Genomic DNA, 22,757 nt, shown 5'->3' on the forward strand with positions numbered 1-22,757 from the left:
TGGGGTTGTGGGTTCAATCCCCAGTAGGGGGTGTGTAGGAGGCAACTGATCAATGATTCTCTCTCATCACTGATATTTCTATCCTCTTCTTCTTCTCCCTTCCTCTCTCTGAAATCAATAAAAAAAATATTTTAAAAATACACACACACATAAAAAACAACGATGGAGTAGTTTAATATAATGGAATTCCAGTCTGTAGAGCATAAATATCAATAGAAGGGGGAAAAACACAACTAGTAGCTGAGCTGCAGATCTATTCATGCATAAAACAAGTCAATCCAGTGATAACCAAAGGCCTTGTGATGTCTCACTTTCTTTTGTATGTACATTGATTTTATGATTATAAAACCTTTACTCTCAGCCACTGATACCAGTAAATTGCTTTAAATGTCCCTGAGAGGTCTTAGAGAGCAGAAGAGACACTAGCATGACTGAGGACTGGAATTCTCTATGAACTTTTGGAAACAGCAGGGATGCCAAGTACAGTGCAGGGTTGGGGATTCCAAGTGGCAGTGTCAAGAGGTGAAAACAGTCCTGCCCTGTTTCAGGCTTGGTTCTACCCTGAGACCCTGTGGCTCTCTTATCTCGCCCTTAAAATAAAGTGGAACAGCAGAATGGGAACCTCCATCTCTGGGGGTCTGTGATATCTGAGGAAAGCACACTATGTGGCCATTAGACAAGTGTTCCCAACTCCAGTTGTCCAACCACTAGTCTACACCCTAGTTTTATGTGTGTTGTCTGTCAAGCTCATTTCTAAGTGTTTCAAAGAATGGTACTCCCTGCACACATTCAGTATTATGTGTTTTTTACAAGTAAGAAGGAAATGATACTAAAGAGCGAAGGACTATTAGTCAGCAATGAAAGAGACATAATACATATGTATTTAAGCAGCAGATATCAAATATAACCCATCAAGAGGAAGTCAAATGTGTCTGAGCTTCAGTATACAGTAATATCTTTCTAATTCATGACTCAGTTTGATTGTAAAACTCTAATTGCCTTTTTACATGTTTTGGACTTCAACACACCACAGTCAGCTCATAATATGGTAATAAAGTACAGATAATTGGCATCTAGAGATAAACCCCAAATCTTCTATTTCAGCCAGTGTTCTTCCCAACAACCTCATTTTCTATTTTCTCCCTCTCTCAAGTCATGCCCCAAATTACCAAACGTGACCACATGGACTTTTTTGGGTAAGCATTTGCTTTCTACTTCACTGACCATCTGCTATGGATGCAGATGAAGAATGAATTCTATAAAGTGGAGATAACAGGAAGAGAAAAGAGTGGCAAAGGGCCAGAATGATCGAGAGACCTTCACCAACAGAACTGGACACATGTCACAGGTCCACATGTTGCCCTGCACACTCCCACGTGTCCCAAACAGTTCTGGGCTCAGCCTGCCCCAGAAGGGTGGTCCTGGAAGATTCAGCAGTGAGTCGTGCTGCCTTTCCAATGCATGCTTCCACCTCTGCATGGTTCTCCACAGTCAATGGCAATCAGTGATCCTCACCCTTAGGATATATACTCTTTAAAAATGGGAAGGCTTAGATCTGATTGGTGGACAAATGGTGGTAATGCAGGTCTGCCTATCTCTGGTTTGGTCCTGGGCAAAAGAACTGTTGTTCCAGAAAGGAACTCACTACAGACTGATTCATTTGCCTCTCAGCATAACCATTATGGCTTGTTGCAGTTTAGGTTCTTACAAGGGTATTTCTTGGATCACATGATCTCACACATCTAGAGGAAATAATGAACAACACAAACAGACCCAGAGAAAGAGAACCAGCGATCAGACTCTCAAACCTCAGAGGGAAAGCAAGGGAGGATGGGAGTAAGGGGAAGAGATCAACCAAAGGACTTGTGTGGATACATATGGGCCTAGCCAGTGGCCATGGACAACGGGGGGTGGGGGTGGGGGTGAGGGTGGGGCATATCTAGGGAGGGGTTTGGGATGGGAATGGGGGAATAAGGACAATTATGTGAGACCATAATCAATAAAAATAAATAAATAAATAAATAAATAAATAAATAAATAAATAAAAATGTGAAGGCTTAGACTCTACCTTCAGAAATTGTATTAAACAATTTGGGGGTGTGGACTGAGCATGGGTTATTATAGATGCTCCATAGGGTATTGCCCTAGCCCAAGCTATCCATGTTTTTCAGTGGTTTCGCATCAGTAGCAAGCAAGTGTCCCTGTTTCCAATCTCCTTCACCCTGATCCAATCCCACCAGGCAGACAGGCATCTGTTCAGATGTGCACTGCATGCCAAACAACAACGAGACTCCGTGCTGTGGTTTCTAAGACCCTGTATGACTTGACCTGCTTACTGTACAACCTCATTCATCTCTGTTCCACCTCGGTGTCCCACTCCACACTCAGTAGCCTTGTCTCTTGAGACACCTATTAGTTACCCGGGTACATCATGCTTTTTCCTCCCTTTGCCATTGAACATGGCATTCCATCGGCCTAGAAAGCTCTTTTCATCCTTTAGGATTCAGCCTCAATGCCTGAGAAGGATTCTTGGATGAATCCCATCTCACTCTGCTCTTTTCTAACAAATCTTTTAAAATTAATATTAAACTACAAGTATCCAAACTCCATTTGAGAAAGTATAATATTACTAATAAAAATTAAGTCCCCTTTGACCAGAGGTAATCAGTGTTATAAATTTGGTGTATAAATTTCTAGATGTAAAAAATTAGACATGACCTAGCCAGTGTGGCTCAGTTGTTTGGCTGTCATACTATGCACTGAAAGGTAGTCAGTTCAATTCCCAGTCAGGGCACATACCCGGATTGCAGGCTGGATTCACAGGAGGCAGCCGATTAATATTTTGTTTTTGCGTTGATGTTTCTCTCTCTTCCTCTCTCTCTAAAACCAATAAAAAAATCTATATAAAAATTAGACATATTATTATACTTTTTTTTTACACAGCAATTTATGTGACAAATATCTTGATACTTATAATATGGTGCATTTCTTAATGCTGTTTGCCTTCCATCATATGGATATTGCATGTTTTACTTGGCTGGCCAATCCCCAATTATTTGCTGTTATAAATGATGCAGTAAGAACAACCCTGAGCGTGTCCTTGAGCACATCTGCAAGTTCCCTTCAAGGTCATATCTTTAGATCATGTTACTCTCTGCCACACAGCCCTATTTGCTCCATTCAAAAGCTCTCCTCCAAAGCTACACCTGCCTTGTTACAATATTTATGTGTGCACTGTCCTATGAGCCTGGATGCTTCATAAACATCTTGTTTACCACTGTACCCTCAGGACCAAGAATGCGGATGACACAAGAAAATATGAGTTGAGTGAAGAATGAATGAATATGATTCTGCTCTCCTTTAGCTCATGAGCTAGTCTAAGTTCATAGCATGTCAATACTGACACAGAAGTCCATCAACGTAAGCTTTCTATGAAATAACATGTGCAGGATTGGGGTTTGTCTCCTAGCTGCTGGCTTGCTCACATGCTTATAGACATGTACTACTATAGATATGGACTTGAGTCTCAGCCATGTTTTAACAAGCATAAAGGTACTTCATCTTTGCCTCATATTCCCCCCCCCCCATTTCCTGATAAAAATTATTTACCCTTATCATTCAAAGGCAATTTCACAAAACTTTCTATAGGTAAAAACATATATATAAACAAAGAAAAATATCTTAAGTCCAGAAAAGCATGCAGCCATTCTACCTCCACCCGACTCGGCCTGCCCGCCTGAGACCTCTAGGAGAGAAATGCCTGCAACAGCAGGTCCTGACTGGCCAAAGCCTTGTGGGGGCTCATCTCTAGTCAACTTTTAATCTCATGTTTATAAAACCAGAACCACACGCTGGAAAAATAAACCTCAGGAATGAAATGATTTCTCCAGGGCAGTGTGAACACTGTAATTGAGTATTCCGGAGGTGTGATATAATTGCCTCCAAATTCCTTCCTGAGCTCTGTGTCTCCGAAAAGCATGCTGCATCAGAATGATCAAAGGGCATTGAGGCTGCAGATGCCTGCCCCAAATGTGCCCAGGTTTCCTTGCCCACTGCAGGGCACTCTCTGAGGACAAGGGGCAGGCTCCTTTTTTGTGTGGTTCTGCCTCCCTCGGATCTCTCCAAGAAAAGCAGGTTCTACTCAGAGGCCTGCAGTCACCCACTAATTCTATTTGTTTAACAACATCTGTTCCGGGTACTCTCATGCTGAGCACTTCACAGAGTTCACTCATTTCATCCTATGGGAATTGTCAAGGTAGATACTATTATTACTCCATTCACAGAAGAGGATCTGAGGCACAGAGAGGTTAAGGAATTCTCCCAGAGTCACACAGATAGTAAGCCAGGATTTGAACCCAGGCCTCTTCCACCCATATTTTCAGGGCTCTGTTTCTCTGTTCATTCAGCCTTCCTCAGTGAAGAATTACCAGCAGGCTCCCTCACACGCAGACTCTTGTTGAGCAAAGATAATCTCATTCCTTCTTCCTTGATGGGATTCAATCGGCTCAGCTTAGCAATGCTTGGGAAGCCTCTGCTCACTTCCAAAGGGACCTGGGAATTCCATAGGGTATAGAGAGAGAGCCTGGCTTGCAGGACCACCCACACCCACACCTGTCCCTCCGTCCACAAGGCGTCCAGGAAAATTAAGCTCTTCCAAGAAGGATTGTGAGCATTCAGAACACTGGGTGGAAGGGGTGTGTTATAGGGAATGGGCTTGACCCTCAAAACGAAAATTCCCAAAGCAAATCAAAGATGTAGCCAGAAACAAGAACCTCTCTTCTCTGAGCAGTGTGCCTGCCGGAACTCCCACAGTAAATCACTTCTCTCTCCCTGAAACATCATACCAGGAAAGGCCAGTCTACCTTTAGAAACACTTAACACTTGAAGACAACCGGTTTCAAGGTTCACTGATGGGGAAAGACAGTGAATTCTCGGTTTTAGCATTTCCTAGGGCTTTATCTGTTCACTTCTTGGCTCACTCCCTTGGTTTCCACTGGGTTACGGCATTTATGCCTAGGTGTCAACCCTTACCTCCATGTACCTGAGTCCAGAAGAGCCTATTCCACTGGCCAGGGACACTTCAACTAAAAATGCCCAAAGCTCACCATGTGGCCTTACAACCGTCCCTTGACCCTATGTTAGTGGCAGGGAGGGAATCACCTAAGATCCTTCCTCTGCTTCACCATAAGATCCAGTCACTGTCCCACAAATGATGTCCTGAATTTCATCACCTCCCTCTACTTGCCACTGTTCCTGCCTGCTGCAAGATTCTCCCCACCCCAAATCCCCCACCCAGGGCACTCTCCTTGCTCCTCCCGAGTGGCCTTCCTTGAAACACAAACCTACTAACTTCCTCACTTAGAATTCATCAGTATCCGTGTTAAGTTTTAAGAATCAAATTTGCCATTTTCTTCCCAATCTATAAAGTTCTCCAAATTCAATTCAGGAAAAGCCAAATCTCCCAAGAAACCTGCCATCTGGTCCCAGTGAATCTTTGAGAAACTGAAAATCCTGCCCGGAAGTCAGAGGGGCTGTGTAAACTGACCTCCCTTATGCCTCAATGACACAGCCTTTTCTTGGTGGAGATTTTCCCAGTTGTAAGCTGACTGCCATTTGTCCCCAGCCCTCTCCCCTCTGTCCCTTCCTTGTTCAATATTCAGGAAACCAGAGTCTCTTGGACACGAAAGGATAAATCAGAATTACAGGCTGTACTCCAATCACACCTACCTCAGGAGGTCACAGCCCTTGTGGGTGAATCCCATTTATAATGAGTCATTTACCATCAGATAAATCTTCCCAAGTAGCTACTTGCCACTCATAGTACCAGTGGTTAACGTGGTGGTTGTGAAATCCCCTCGTGTGTTTATGCCAGTGCACACACTTGTCTCCAGGTCATGTCCATGTTTATTTGGCAATTACCTTCTTTAATAGAACAATATCTGGGCAAGCTCCAAGGAATGGAGTGACTGCAATAATAACAACACCGAGGAGCTGAGCACACAGTTGGACTGCTTCTCTTAACTCCCTCCCCAGCCCTGTTAAAAGAGGCACTGTCATCCTGAGTTTGCAGTGGAGGAGCCCAAGGCCAAGCTTTGTCTGCAAAGACCATACCTGTGCTCTCAACAGCCTCAGCTGCTGTACTGCACTGGGCCAAACCTCCAGGGGCCAGGACTAAGCCCGTCACTCAAGTCATAGGTTTCGTAGGTTAACACCGATTACTAATACCTACTATTCTCATAATGTCTTTTGCTTGCAAATCCATTGCTCCTTGCCAACTGTTTTCAAGACAGAGCTGGGGGGGAGGGGAAGGTCTGTATTTCTGTTATAGACCCTGCAGCTAACAGGGGAATGAATTCTGTGACCCCTGGCAATGAAGCCCTGTAGACAAGGCCTCAGACAGACCAGAAAGCACTGCACTGCTTACAACTCAGCATCCACACTTATCTCCTTCCTGTCAAAATACTCAGGAAGATGAGCTCACCCACACTACGCGGTTCCATAATTAGGCTGTCCCATTTGTCCACTCGTTCCTGTGGTGGTGGCAAGGTGCCAACCCCCTTTCCTACTCCTGCAGAAAACACTGCTCTCTCCAATGGCCTCATTCCAGCTCCCACCCTTGAGGCTTAGCCCTAGGGCTTGGCTCCCCTCTTTCTGCCACCCACTGGGCCACTAATTGGTGTGCATCAAGCATGATCCTCAAAAGGTGAGGACAGCTCGGCCTCCAATAACTGACAGTAACTGTGGCTTCCTCCCAACCATGAGTTTCTGTCCTCTATACACCTCCCTTCCTCCCCCATCACCAAGATTGTGGCTGGTTTGTTGCGTGTAGCTGAAGGCTTGTCCCAGTGCTGCAATGATTGCTCTGACACTTTTGGAGCTCCTTTTTAGTTACCATCTGCAGTGCCAATTTATGAGAAAAACAAGCAAATCAGGATGGTTCTCTCAGGATCAAAGTCAAGCAGTGACTATACACAATACGGCTCATTAGGATTTCCAAGTTCCAGTAAACATTTGCTCTGTGTGATATTTTGCTTTCTCAACAAATCTAATTCATCCTCAAAGAGAAAAAAACACGTTACTACTGAGAACATGCTATAGGCTCAGATACCAGCCCCAGGAGAGTGTGATTCTGAGTGTGTGCAGGCTCTGGTCGAGGGCCATCTGGGGTCAAACCCAGCTGTGCCACTTCCCACCTGTGAGATCTGAGGCAAGTCCTTTATCCTCTCTGTGCCTCAGTTTCCTCACCTGGAAACTGGGGAAGGCACTACCACCTTCTTCATGGGATTTACAACACGTGTAAAGTCGCTGCATAAGAGCCAGCACAAAGCAAGATGCTCCACAATGCTGGCTCCTGCTGTCACTACCGCTCCTCCTACTTATCTCAGAGGGTGAAAGAACTGCAAAGCCTTCTCCCAGGACAACACAAGGAGGCTGCAGTTAAAAAGAGGACACACTGTCCTAAGAGAGCGTGACATCTAAAAGCCACACAGGAAAAGCCTCACAGATTGGACATGCTAACAATATATTGTGTGCATACATCAAGAGGCGTCATAAGTTAAATTAAAAGATATTTGAAAGACAGGGAGAAAACAGCTGTCAGTTACTACCTATAATATACACAGAATACTTATGTCCTTTCTGTTTTTATATCTGAAAGTTTCTGAATTAAAAACAAAGAGTAGCTATTCATCAATTTAAAAGGACACACCATGCAGGAGACAGAGGAGCAGAGAAACAAGCAGGCACTACTCAGAAAAGGCCAATAGTTGATGAACTAATTGAAGATGAACAACCTCAGCAGTAATCAAAAATGCAAATGGCAATGCTGAGGCACATTGTACTTTTAAGAATCACAAAAATTCTGAAAACTTGTGCCACGCAGTGCTGGTGATGGAGTGGGGAATGGCCACATGTGGATGGTGGGACAGCAAACTGGATTGGCCATTACAGGGAGCAACATGGTGATTTCAATATTTAAAATGTCTGTATCCTTCATCTAGAATTCCTCTTGTAAAAATCTCTTCTGAAAGAATGCTAACATGTTCACAAACATGTGTGTGTGTGTGTGTGTGTGTGTGTGTGTGTCACAGCAAGTTTGGTACTACAGAAAAACAGGAATCAAGCCATAGCAAAATGAATGAAGGTATTCCCATACATTGGAACACGAAGCAATGCTTTTTTTAATGTACTGACATGAAAAATCTAAACTTAATATAAAAACATGGCAACATACATTTATGAATTACTAATGCCAAGTACACAGTATATTTGTTTTATACCTACAGATTCACAGGGGGAAAGGAGGGATTGTTTAATAAAATTGTGAAGGATGGGAACTATGAAGACAGACCTCCTGAACTCTAAAGCCAGCTGCACCCTATATTAGCTGTGGGACTCTGGACAAGACACTTCAACTCCCTGTGCCTCAGTTTCCCCTCCAGTGACATGGAGATAATAGTAACTACCTCAATATTCCACTGTGCTGTGGGATCTCATGAGCAACCACCAGCCAAATCCCCTACAGCCAGGATCTCTTCACTCCTTGTTCTAACCCTGAACTTAAGGATATGCTATTCTCTACAGACCTCTCCATAGCACGGTGGGTTCTTCTCTCAGAGCCCACTTACTCCTCTTTGCCAATTCCAGGCCATTTCCCTCAACAACCCAGCCCCTCAGGACAGGGGATGGCAAGCTACACTGTAGGCTCAATCTGGCCTACCACCTGCTTTTATACAGTCTAACAGCTAAGAATGCTTTTCACATTTTGAAATGGTTGGGGGGGGGGGGTGGATTTAAAAGAATATTTCATGACATGCCACGTTCCAATCTCAGCGCCCATAAATAAAGTTTCACTAGAATGCAGTCATGCTCACTTGCTTACTGGTTGACGGCAGCTGCTTTTACAAAGGCAGGATTCAGTTGAGTAGTCGCAACCCATAGCGCTTGGCTTGTAAAGTCTAACATATTTACCATCTGTCCCTTGACAGAGGGAGTGTGCGGCCCTTGCCGTTGAGGCATGTGGCAGTAGTCTGCACCATCCCCGCCCAATCAGCTGCCATCATCTATAACCTGCCAGGTTTCTGCGCCATGTGTATTAATATACACACAAGACTGACAGCTGGATGGCACAACTACTAACATCAGTGACTGAACGAAGTTCGACATTACCTCTAGGGGTTGGAATGTTGTGTGGAAATCAACAGGATGAAATGGAAAGTGCATCTACTGAGTCCCAGGCAATGCTCATGATCAGAAAGACTGACATATAGAGTAGGACCAAGACCTGGTGTTTTCTGACAGAGGGGAGAACCAGGATGAATAGGAAAATGTTACGGGGAAATTGTATCCATATATAATTGAAGGCTAAGTAGCAATAGAGCTATAACATCGTGGAGCAAATTGAGGTCAGATGACTGTCCTACCAAGCAGAAAAATCGCAGATAGAACAGGATGACCCAGGAAGGAGAGAGCCTGAGTCTGGACTGCACAGAGAGGGCTTCACTCAGGGGCGACAACCTTGAAGACTTGTTAGTCCTATGATTACATACTATTATGCTCCAACCAGAGACTCTGGTTCTTTTACTAATTAGATGCTACAAATAAATTTTCTTGGTGGTGGGGGGAATGAAAAGTACCAACATTTTTTTTCTCCCCAAATTTAAGTACAAAGATGAAACACAATCACGAAGACACTTTTAGGTGACAGATGACCAATAAACTAATATCTTATTTGGGAAGTGTTTGGTGAGGTTGAGTCTCTATTACTTCAGAAACCAAAGCAAAGCAATATGAATTTTGAGTCGTGTCAGTCCTTTGGATTAAAGCACACATAGCCTCATAGGCCTAAGTCTATAAGGAGACTTGCAGATTTTCTCCTTTTAAACTTTCTGTGAAGTTTTATGTTTATCCTCAATAGGAACAGACCAGTATGATATATAAATCAAATGCCCTCTCTAAAAAGGCAGAAGTGTACATCTCACTCAATGACTATGTTTAGGAATGGTTAGTTGGGAAGTGGTTTTTGTCCAAGTCAGTCACTGAAAGGCAAAGACCCACAGCGTGAATGTAATCCATGGCTCAGCCACCTAATCCTGTGATTCGTCTCAAGGCACCAACCCCGACTTGCTTTTTCACTTGTAGAGTGAGGATGACACCTGTCCTGTCTGGATCCTTGTGAGAGTTAAATGATGTAACGGTCACATGATGCAGAAGAGCCATCTGAGGGCAGGTGGCCATATACATTTTAGGACATCATGAATCTCTTTTTAAGACTCTAACATTTTTATCTTCTGTTCAAAAATGTCAGCACTGGCTGAGTTACAGAGATATAAAATCCTGCCTGAGATTCCTCCTGGGTGGCGCATGCGGGCATGTTGCTACAAGTTAGCAGTTCGCCTGGCCAGAACACTCAGGTAGATGGAGAGTAATCTAGGTCAGGCATGCTTCTGTGCCGCCAAGGTCTACAGGGAACCTAACACAATGGATTACTTAGTACCAAGGTAATGTTTAGAGGCACAGATGTCGAGCAGGTGACTAAGCTATGTATGCGGAGATCCTTTCCAACTCTGCTTCTCGCCACCCTCTCCCTCTATCCCACACCCAGCTGCCAAAATCGTGCTGTTGCTTTGGGGCCATGAAGCAAAATCCCTCCAACAGGCCTTATGGATGAAGCCACATGGTAATCATCGGCATGTAAAACCTTATCTGCCTTTACAAGCTAGAAAATGTAATTTTCTCAAATAAATGCTACAAAATGTACATGAAAGTAATCATTTCTGTAACGTGAAAGAGCATCCCTGTCAAAAAGACTGAAACAGCAGCACACAGAGCAACGTCTGTGGCCTCCCTGTTCCAGATCCCACCCAGCCCAGCGCCTCGAAACTGGGAACAGTGCCCAGGACGGTCCACTCCCTGCTGTTACCTATCACAGGGCACTGTTGCCTGAACTCACAACATAGGGACCTCTGAAAAGTGTAACAGCAAGAAACAGAACAGGAACAAACATGACACAAGTCATGTTTACACAAGTAAAAGATCACTAAGTGCTGCTGACAAGGTCTCCTACCTCTGACCTTCAGCATCTTTGGTGGATTTAATTTCAGCCCATGGGTACACTTTCCTCAGTTCTCTCCATGTTGATTTTTCAAGAGTTAACTAGAAGCAGTGCTAGAGAGAGCTTCAAGGGCCTTTTGAACATTGCCTGAGTTTCTTGAAGATTTTAATCACAAAGTGCAATGTCCACAGTAGATGTTGTTTTTCATCAATCTGTTTAGAAGTTCCGGTGTTCTTTTCACTAAAATAGAGCTTACTGTACACAGACTCTCAGAAACAGAAAAACCTGTAGCTAGAGGCCTGTGTGGTAGAGAAGGGTGTCAACATGGACAGTGCCTTGCACACCACTCCCAGACCAATGCCCTCCTCCACCTGCAATAGAAAGCACCCAAAGGCATGGGCTGGCTCATCTGTTAGTGATTCTGTGAATATCAGGCCACTAAGGAAAAGATATATCTTTCTTCTTTTTTTTTTTTTTTTTTTTTTTTTTGAAGAGATAAATCTTGATCACTCTCTTAGTGTCGCCCAACTTATTCTGAGTTTTGTTCTTGTCCACCATGCAGCCTCCTGACCTATTTTTGGCTCCAGGTGGATCTCCATGATGGGGAAAAGGCTCCACCCAATGAAATGAGCAGGGCTTCCACCCTGGGCAGCAAGAAGAGGGGCACTGGCATTGGTGTATCAGCCCAGTGGACCAGGCCGACATGGACTGGTCCATAGAGCCCCATAGACCTAGTAAACTGAGAGCAGCAGGAAGACAGAACTGGCCTCAGGCCCCAGGGCAGCATAGCCATCCTTTTGCTGCATCAATGTTTTATGGAACCACTTCTGCATTCCCTTAGCTTTTGTCAAACTTTATATTTTTAATATGTGCAATTCCTCATGAAATTGTCAGTCTATCCATTTCTTCCTATTGACTTTCCTCATTCTTACTTTCTCCCAGCCCAGATGTGAAGTTCCTATGGATAGAGATCACCTCTTTCCAATCACATCTCTTCTTGGCTTCAAATAGTCCTGGCCTAAAATAGACACTTAATAAAAATGCTTGCTGTATGACTGACTAAGTGATAGCATTTGTATTTACCGAAACTTTAAGTGTATATAAAATTATATATTTTATACTTAGGTACGAATAGATTAAAACTCACACAGATTTGTGCTATTTAACTTAGCCTCAACTATGTATTGTCATGAGTATTTCAAGACTCTCACATTGATGTGGTGGCCTACCATTTATTCCCAGGCCAAAGCTTCGTGTTTTGGATTCTTTTTCATTAGATAAAGCACAGCTTTTAAAAGCAGATGTTAACTTTGATATTAAATGATATAAAAACACAAGGGGGTGAAGAAGAGTTCATGGGGTTATAAGAACAAACCCGTGCTTGTCACTAGGGCCATCTTGCCCTGGGTAGTCCAGGGGGAATGACTGGTATTTTAATGGTGGAGAAGAAGCAAGGGAGTAAAAGGGTGAGGGTGGTAGGCACTTGGGGGGGTGGGGAGTTGGGGCCTCCCTACCTTGTATCTTTGCGCCTTTCTCCAACTGAATACTTACTTTTCACGGAGATCCCACACTTGACTGGGCTTGAAGCTTGGAGCCGTCTGGGAGCAGGGACTGGTTGGGGCCGAGAGGGGACCCCTGACGCTCTGCACTGAGTGCCTGCGGCTGCGCCTGCGGTCCAGGCCCCGCTGCTCACCCACGCTGCCCGCGGAACACAGACTGGCCCTCCTCCGTTCCCGACGCCCGCTGGGGGGCGGCTCAGCCGTCTCATCACCATCCTCCTGCCGCAATGCCACCTGCAAAAGCAGAGGACGCCCAGTGAAGGTCAGACCTGACATCCTTTCAGAGCTCCTGGGGGGTGGGCTGTGCACCTCAGGCTCATCCCAATGAGAAGGTAACAGTCTCTCCCCAATCTGCAGCTCCACTTTGCAAGGGTCCCACAGCCACACCAATCAAAGTCTGCAAAGTGAGAGACGCCTGCCACCGTGCATTTATCCAACCAAATGGATAAGAAAAGGGCAAACAATGTCCTGAGCAGATCTGAGAAATGTTCTGTAATCAGATGGCATCTTTACCCTGGAGCCCAGCTTTGCCATTTCTCGGGCCCAGGAGGTGGAGGCCCCTCTGAAGCCCAGTGGTTCCTAGTGGTTCCTGAGCTTGCTTTCCCAATGAGGGAGCTAAGAAGAGCACAGCAAGGATTCTGCAGAGGCGGAAGCCACAGGGGCCAGGTGAGGGGAATAACCTCACCCACTGATCTTTTTTAAGCCTCACCTGAGGACATGTTGAGAGAGAGAGAGACATACATCAATATGAGAGAAGAAAACATTGATAGTTTGCCTCTGACCGGGGATAGAACCTGTAACCTAGTATGTGCCCTGACCAGAAACAGAACCCGCAACCTTTTGGTTTACAGGATGTTGCTCCAACCAGCTGAGCCACCTGGAGATCCATCTGTATCTCCAGCTTCTTTCATTGTTTATGCCTACATTCTCCAAAAGGGGACAGTCAGAAGGGCCCAAGCTGTCACTGACTAGGCTTCTGTGTACACACCAAGCTGGCTCTGCCATTAACAAACAGGTGTGACCTGTAGTAAATGGCTTGCTCTCTCTCTAGCTCACCAAATGAGGAAAATAGTATTGCATTGGCAGGTTTGTAGTAGGAATAACTTGCATAAGGGTAATTTATGTAAAGCAGCTAGAGTAGGGTGTTCCCTGTGGCTGGTACTCACTAAATATGACCATCCTCCCCCAACCTATGTCCTCAGATTAAGGGGCCTGGGATACCCACAAGTTCCTCCATCACACAGAACTGGTGGATCAGCCACTTCCAAGCCCAGGTAAGCCAGCTCCACCACGTCCAGCAGACTCTCTGACTTGTCAACCATGGAGTCCCAAAGTCTCACGTCCCCAAAGATGCAAGTGATCTGGCCCTTGGGTATTCCCAGTCACATTTCACAACTTGGTCCCGATATGAGAATGGAGAAGTAATATAAAGACAGAGAGATAATCACACCACATGGCTTGTATCACGCATTCTCAGAAAATCTGGCTCCTGCAAAATCAGTGATCCCCTGTGTCCACCATGCATCAAACAAGGTGGGCTTGGTCGAGTCAAGGCCAGGTTGGCCATGCCGGTTCTGAGGAATGAGCGCCTGAGACATGGCTGTTCACAGGAGAGCACCCACCCTTTATCGGCCCCATCTCCATTTCCTCCAGCTCCAGCGTCTAGAGAAGGCAGATTTAGTGAAAACTCTTATCTTTGTGCCAGACATATTTTATAACAAACTCTCAGATATAGAAAGGCAATTTAATAGTATTTTGACTTTTTTGTGCTTCTGAATTTACTAACCACACATCATTTTTTTTTTTGGGGGGGGGGTGTTGAGGTAAAAATTGATATGAGTTTAGAAAAAGCTCTGTTGTTATAAAATCTCATTGGAAAGTTGTTTCCTAAGGGTCCCCTGTCTGGTTTAACTGGAAGAACTGAGAAATGATGCATTTGGTTAATCACATTTATCATCTCAACTTTAACACTCTAACGGGCATTCTCTGGGGAAAGTTTTAAGATGATTATGTACCAAACCAAGGACAGTGTTTTTAAATAGTTCCTGTCAATTACTTTTTCTTCATTTTGAAATAAAAATTCCAGACCTTTTGAACTTAATCTGACCTGGGTATTGATTCTGCTTCTGATTAAGCACACATTTGGAATAATAAGATTAGGGGCTAAAATAGAGATCAGATAGTTCTAATTCCTTTCTAACCTCAGAGATCCAAAGATCAAATAGCATCCTGCTCCCAGTTCCCTGTGTGAATGAAGTGAAACCCAGTTCAACTGTCTTTTGTCAAGGAAGGCAGAGACAATTGGAGAATTTAAATGGAAAAAAAAATTCTGGAAAAATTATCAAAGCAACACCATAAAGAGGAATTCAGTGGGGGCCTCTCAAAGTACAGATCCTCAACAAAACATCCATTTTCTTAAAACAAGAAAAGAGTGCATGGAGGGATGGGAGGGGCACAGCCTGGGCGTGGCAGTCAGGAACAGCAGAACATGAAATTGGCGCTGGTGTTCGCTCATGGTTTTGTTTTTACAAGGTGATTTATAGATTCAACAGTGTCTGCTGATAACAGGAAGAGAGATTTCGCATTTACATTAGGGCTACAGTGGCAGTTCCAAATACACCCGGTTCTAGGGAGCCCTACAGATTAGAGTCAGAACCCTAAGAGCTGGAAAACACCTGGAGAGGACAGAACTCACTACGAGATGTATTCAGAACCTGTGGTGTGGAATCTAATTAATTCTAAGTGCAGCACGTGTCCTCCGTGGGTGAGAGCAACCCTGTCCTGGAAGATCCTTATTCTCACCCAAATGATGCAGTGACTCATTTGCTGGACCTCTTGTCAAAAACCTTCTCACTCTTTTAATTAAATGTGGAAACTAAAACCCAGATGAGGAGCAAGCAGATTGCATAATCCAGCACTGACTGCTCGCACACTCTGCCCCTCCTCACTGAGAAAGCAGATAGGAGCAGTTCAAGGTGGCATTCTGTGACAACTCTCACCAGCCCTTGAGGCTACTGAATGACCTGAGCTTTCTTTCTAATGTCTTCTTGTGGAAATGTTCAAAAGCACACTAAGTACGTTAAAGAATATAAAGATTGTGATATGCTCAACTCGTGGCCAATCTTGTCTCATTTACACCCATTCCCTGTGTGCCCCAACCCCACACAGCCAGTTTGTTCTCAGAGGTAAACCCAACATCCTATCATTTGTAAATATTTCCTTATATATAACCAAAAGATTAGGATTTCTAAAAACCATAACCACTATTCTCTTAAATTTATTTCTTAATATCATCTAATAGCCAACCATCTCAACATTCCAGATGAAGGCCAAAAGCTATTAGCATTTCTTTGAGTTGATATGGTTACATTACTATAATATTAACATCCATGACTGGCAGCCATTTTTATATAACATGTGCAAGCCTTTTTCATATTGCTATTCCATACCTTCGTTTTAATTCATATGCACATAACTTGATTGAGCTTTTAGGTGAAGTGGATTCCAGTACTGGAACCATTTCAAAAAGGAACTAAATATCCTAGTGCTTTGGACAGAGCATCAACCTGCAGAATGAAGGGTCCCTGTGTGTGATTCTGGTCAAGGGCACACACCGGGGTTGCAGGCTCGATCCCCAGTAGGGGACATGCAGGAGGCAGCCAATAAATGATTCTCATCATTGATTTTTTTTTTTTTAATCTTTCTCTCCCTCTCCCTTCTTCTCTGAAATCAATAAAAATAAATTAAAAAGAAAAACAAAAAGTAACTAAGCTGCTGACAGGTTGTGGCAGACCATAACAGTGCTAGGCTCCCAGAGAATAGCACTTCCCTTACCCTTGTGTAACCCCCTCCTACACTGAGTCCAGGATTATCCACATGACTTCCTTTGGCCAATGGGATATCAGCAAATGCAATGCAAACAGAGGCTTGAAAGGTTTTGGTGTTTTGGGACTTGTCCTTCTAAAATGCTACTATCATACAAAGAGGTGCAGGCTAGCCTGGTCTAGCATACAGCTAGCATCAAATGCCAAACCAGGTTCATCAGGCCAAAGACCCTTAGCCCCAGTCCAGCCATCAGATGACTGCAGTTGCATGAGAATCTCTCAGTTGGACCAGGTCTGAATTTCTGACCCACAGATTCATAAACAACATTTGCTGTTTTGGGTTATGAAATTTTTGGCATATTTGTTATGCCCAAGAGCTAACTGACAGACATTTTTTATCACCTATGACAAAGAAGGATCTTAAGAGATTAATTTAACCTATTAGTCAATCATTTCTAAAAGTATCATTTATCCCTCACCCCCAAAGTCTCCAGCCTTAAGATGCTTTTCCCATTACTAGGACTGCATTTTAAGAATTGAAAGTTAGAACACATAATCTGACAAATGATTTTTTTTAATTTTGATTTGTGAATTTACGTATTTGTAAAATTATATGTAGCTATAAAAATTCAAATGAATGAAACATTGATTAAATCACCTTTCTGAAATGGAATTAAATTACATGGAATTGGGCCTGTCCGCAGAACATCCAGGACATATGGTCACCAGATATCCTCCACTATTAAGGAAAATTCTAGAAGCCCAACCAAGTTTTCTTTAATTGCTTACAAACATTCATAGAGGAAAATATTGGCTTTGCTTACGGTCCCCTTGCTGCCCTGTGTATACTGAATGTAGTTGTCCTGTGGCAATAAATATTTTTTTAAACTGCATTAGCTTTTGGAACAAAATAAAAATCTTGGCTTTGACTGGTATATACAGCACTCAGTTGTCACCTTGAGTTAGTACTCAGGACATCTTCCCTCTAAGGTTAGCTGCTTTCTGGTTAAAGAAGTCCTTCCTTTAACCCAGCATCGGACAAACACTTTGTCATAAAACATGTGATATTAAAAGAGACATCTGAGCACTTCCTGAACTTCTATTCTGGGCAGGTGTGCTGGAGCTAGAGAGAGGAATGAGACATCTGACGTAGAGTAGCTCAAAGGGAAACAGACAAGCAAGTACTGGTACCTCCTGAGGACTGTTCAGTCCAGCGTGTACACATAAGGAAGTGCTCTTCCCTGGGTTAGAAACAATGTGCAGGGGACAAGCAGCAGGAACCCCTTTTACCTTGCCAAGAAAACCCCATGGATGCAGGACACCTGAGGTGACTATCACAGGAGACATAGGAGTTTGCTAATGTGATAACTAGAAGGAAGAGTTCTCCAGGTGCAGAAAAGAGAATAGGTCAGCTCCCCAAAGACCTGTCTTTCTAATCTGAGAAAGAGGAGATATTGAACATGGCTGCAACTTCAGAGACATCTTAGGAATGGCAGAAGGAATGACCGCATGGGTATGAGGCCACAGACTATGTAGGTCCTTGTACTAACTCAAGCAGTTTGGGCTATATCCTGCTGGCCATGAAAAGGGGTTTTCATTCATTCATTCACATATTCATTCATTCCCTCACTATTTGTTTTTTTCAATAGAGATGACATAGTCAGATCTGACTCTCAGGATGATCACCTTGTTTTCGGTTTCAGGGAGTTAGGAAGGAGAGCAGAGAAGGCCCCATGGGATGTAGCACCTGCAGGATGCCAACCTCACCAGCCTCTGCTTTTGCTGCTCTCCCAGGCCTTACCTCCCAGTCACACCAGTCTCCTTTAGATTCTTCACACCCGCCAAGCTGGATTCTCCTCCAGTGCCCTTCTCTACAACACTGTCTCTTTAGGCTGTCATCTCAGAGGGGCCTTCCTCATCCACACCTCAGTTTCTCACCCACCTCATCCTCTTTTCTTCATAGACATGCTCACAATCTCAGATTCTCAACTTTTTCATGCACTTGGTCACTGTCTGCACCCCATTAGAATAAGTGCTCCTTTAGGACAGTGGCCTTGACTGACCAGGTTGCTGCTGTGTCCCAGGACCTTAGAGTAGTTTATTGTATGTCTCAAGTTGACTGGGTCACAGGATGTCCAGATAGTTGATCAAACAATATTCTGGATAGGTCTGTGTGGGAGTTTCTCGATGAGATTAACATTCGAATTGCTAAACAGAGTAGGTAAAACAACTGCCCTCTCTGGCATGGGGGGCCTCTTTTAGTCCAGTGAAAGCCTGAGGGGAACACAAGGCTAAGTAAGAGAATTTGCTTTTGTTGCCCGAGGGTTTTAAGCTGAGACATTGGTTTCCTCCTGCCTCTGCACTCCAAGCAGAACTTACACCACTGGCTTTCTTGGGTCTCAGGCCTTCAGACTTCACACCAGCCAAGAGGAAACATGTCTCCAGATTCTGTCCCCCACTGTCCAAGGAAGGAAACTAGGATGAGGAGGCTTAGCAACAAGGAATGTAATTTGCTCCTCAAAAACCATGCTCCAACCTTCATTTAGAGTCCAGACAATAGTCACATCAGATCAATAACTTGAATAATGGGGGGGGGGGCCATTTTGGTGCACTGGGAGCAATTAGAACTTAAGTCAACAGGCCAACAAGCTATGATGTGCAACCCAAAGCGGGGCCTGCTTCACAGGTGTGTGTACAGGATTTCAAGGGCTCTGCTTTCACCATCTTGAAATTCTTATTATTTTTAACTTTAAACTTATGTTTTGTAAGTGAAGTCCAGTAGGACAATGGAGCAGGTGCATGCTAGAGGAAGCAGATGCATTATGCATGTCTGCCAGTCAACAGGCCCATGAGCATGGAGTTCTGATAGACCCTGATACATGGCTGTTCAGTGAGACTGCAAGTGAGTACAAGGTGAGTGTGCCACACCTCCGACTGGCTAAGCAGTCACTGACAGCCAGAAGCCATGCATTCCATTAAAACCAGGACTAGCTATAAATGAGGAGAGATGGTAACACAAGGATTCTATCCTACCCTTTCTCAACAGAGTTACTTTTCCATATGAGCCAACCACTTATGCTGAAATGATGACATATAAAAAAAAAAATGAGGAGATAGGACAGCCCATAGCCTGCAGTTCCTTTTCCTTTTAGCCTTCCTTACTCATTAGTGAACTGAAGATAGAGTGTTGACAGAATGAACACATACCAAGAAATAAAATAAAAATAGCTGAGCTAGTTTTTACAGTTCTTCCCTGTTCCAGTAAGAACAAAATACCTGCGCATGGAGGAGGGACAGACTCCACATTCTGCTGATCCTGCACACAGGCTAGATGCTCTTATAACTGCATTTTCAGCTGGTAGTGCGCAGTATCAGTAAAACTCCTGATGGTAATTCAAAACGTTAACTTTTTTCCTTACAATGACATTAATAGCAATTAAAAAGACACCAGAACAAGGTGAGAAGGACCAGGGAAGAAAGTAAAAAGATGTTTGGTATTTTTAACAGCAGTATCCCCCCCCCCTTCATTTTTATTTTGCCCTATAAATTATGTAGTAGGCCCTACCTGAAGTTCCACCCCTACAAAGTGTAAGAAATATGACCTGTCTTGCATATCTCTCTCTCTCTCTCTCTCTCTCTCTCTCTCTCTCTCTCTCTCTCTCTCTCTCTCTCTCCGTCTCCCTCCCTCCCTCCCTCAGCCTGAATGAAAGTATTGCTGGAAGGATGCATGTTCTTTACATTAAAATAGTAATAATTAAGTAAATAAGCAAGGAAGCAAGTTACCAAGTTTCTGCTAGATTAGTGCTTCTCCCACTGGAGTGTGCATCACAGTCACCAGGAGGCTCGTGCAGACAGACAGACTGCTGGGCCCACCCACAGAGTGTCTGACTCAGCAGGCCTGGGCCTGGGCCTGAGAAGTTGCATTGGGAAAAGCGCTGCTATAACACACTTGGAAACACAGGTCTAGGGTATGTTGACATTGGCCTTTGACATTTGTCCAAGCTGGAAGATACCTTACAAAAGGCATGTTCTGTTACCTCATAAATGTTCAACTGCTCCACTAAGTCCAGGTCAGTCCCCTTCTTGTTCAAGTGCCTCTGGGACACGGCCGCAATACCCAGCTCCTCCAGGCAGTCCACCACGTCGTAGAAGGTATCTTGGTCTGGCAATCCTGACAACGTCTGGATGGAGAAAGAACAGGACACAGACATGTCTTAGGGAATGCCTTAAGGCTCTCAGGGCATTGTTTTACATGGTAGACAGTGGCTGTGATTATAACATTACTAGAGACCTGGTGCACGAAATTCATGCACTCAGGGTGGGGATAGGGTTGTTCCCAGCCTGGCCTGTGCTCTCTCATAGTGTGGGAGCCCCATGATCAATCTCCCCAAAGTGGTAGACCCCGCCCACCCAGCCAGGGCTCCTCAATGGGTTGCCTCAAAGAGGTCCCACCCCCTCAGCTCCATACAGAGCCGCCGGGACCCACCTCCACGCTGCACACGCAGCGTCAAGTCCCTGCCCACCCACGCACGCCTTGCTGGCTCGCAGCCCCACCCACCCGAGCGCGCCCACTGCGCATGCAGCCTCTTGGTGATGGATTGTTATGGTATGACAACCACACAGGCTTTTATTAGTATAGATGGGGGCAAAGCCAGACAGATGACAAGTTCATCTGAGAAAAATGTTCTGTGGCATAAGCAGAATGAACCCCAAGATCCCACCGGTTAGTCAGGTGCTCTGTACTCCCCGCTCCTTGAGTGTAGACAGACCATTCCCATGACTGGGTTCCATTATATGGCAAGGGTGTTGGGACTTTACAGATCTCATGAAGGTCCCAAGTCAGTTGATTTTGAGTTCATCAAAGGGGAGGTTAGCCTGGGTGGGCCTGAGCTAATCAGGTGAGCCGTTTAAAGTGAGCTAAGGCCTTCCCCGGACTCAGTGCTGGAGAACGATTATCCTGCTGGATCCAAAGCAGCAGAAAGCCACCATGAGTCCTACAGCTGCAAGGAAATGAGCTCTGCCAACAACCACAAAGCTTGGAGGAGGACCCCAGCCCTCAGCTGGGACTCCAGCCCCAGTCAACACCTTGACAGCAGCCTGTTAGGCTCTGAGCAGAGGACCAGGAAGGCAGTGCTGGGCCCCATCCCATGGAAACTGTGAGGTGATAAATCTGTGCTGTTGTAAGCTGCTAAGTTTGTGGTAATTGGCTACATGGCAATAGAAAACCAACATAGTCAGTGACCGGCAACTCCTGTTAAGATCAATCTATTGCTCTAGCTCGTTTGGCTCAATGGATAGAGTGTCGGCCTACAGACTGAAGGGTCCTGGTTTCAAATCTAGTCAAGGGCACATGTCCAGGTTGTGGGCTTGTTCCCCAGTAGGGGGCATACAGAAGGCAGCCGATCAGTGATTCTCTCTCATCATTGATGTTTCTATCTTTCCCTCCCTGTCTCTTCCTCTCTGAAATCAATAAAAAAATATATTTTTTAAAAATCAATCTGTCAATAGCTGGAGTGATAACAATGTAATAGTTCTCTTTTCTTTCAATTTGGTAGGCCTTCCCTTGGTCTGTGAAATTTAGGAAAACAGGAAAAATTCCAAAGCAGCAACACAGAGACAAATCAATACATAAATAACCCAAGAAAGAAACAGGTGACTTCTCTGAATTCTACCTCTCTTATAAGAAGGATGATCTCAGACCAGCCCTCTGCTCAGCACTGTAAAGACCTTTATTTAGCCTAACTGGCCTGGCTAAGTGGTTGAGCTTTGACTCATGAACCAGGAGGTCACGATTCAATTCCCCGTCAGGGCACACGCCCAGGTTGTGGGAATCCATCCCCAGTAGGGGGCGTGAAAGAGGAAGCCCATCAATAACTCACTCTCTCTCTTAACAATAAAAATAAATATTTAGAAAAAAATAACTGGAAGGCCTGAGATCATCCTTCTTATAAGAGAGGTAGAATTCAGAGAAGTCACCTGTTTCTTTCTTGAGGTGATTTACTACAAGTCTTTTATCTTATGAATGAGGGAGATAAAGACCTAGAGGGAAGTTACTGAAGGTCTACGACTGTGGTCAGCAAATTGCGGCTCGAGAGCCACATTTGGCTCTTTGGCCCCTTGAGTGTGGCTCTTCCACAAAATACCACGGTCTGTGCGAGTCTACTTTGAAGAAGTGGCATTAGAAGAAGTTTAAGTTTAAAAAAATTGGCTCTCAAAAGAAATTTCAATCATTGTACTGTTGATATTTGGCTGTGTTGACTAATGAGTTTACCGACCACTGGCATAGGACAAACTTCTCTCAGAGTGGCTATTCTCATCTCC

General features: G+C 44.4%; 1 protein-coding gene across 27 annotated transcripts in view; it reads right to left on the reverse strand.

Annotated features, from left to right (window-relative positions):
* Positions 1–22,757, reverse strand: part of FHOD3 (formin homology 2 domain containing 3) — a 334,599-nt gene that overhangs the window by 93,598 nt on the left and 218,244 nt on the right. For all 27 annotated transcript variants that reach the window (XM_084888812.1, XM_084888811.1, XM_084888807.1 and 24 more), the window contains 2 exons: positions 20,474–20,617; positions 12,605–12,846 (listed from right to left, as the gene is read on the reverse strand). In XM_084888812.1, coding sequence (XP_084744938.1) covers positions 12,605–12,846; positions 20,474–20,617 — 386 coding nt within the window. The remainder of the gene's footprint in view (positions 1–12,604; positions 12,847–20,473; positions 20,618–22,757) is intronic.

Source organism: Pipistrellus hanaki (assembly GCF_964339955.1).
Source record: "Pipistrellus hanaki genome assembly, chromosome: 6".
Taxonomy (NCBI): Eukaryota; Metazoa; Chordata; class Mammalia; order Chiroptera; family Vespertilionidae; genus Pipistrellus; species Pipistrellus hanaki.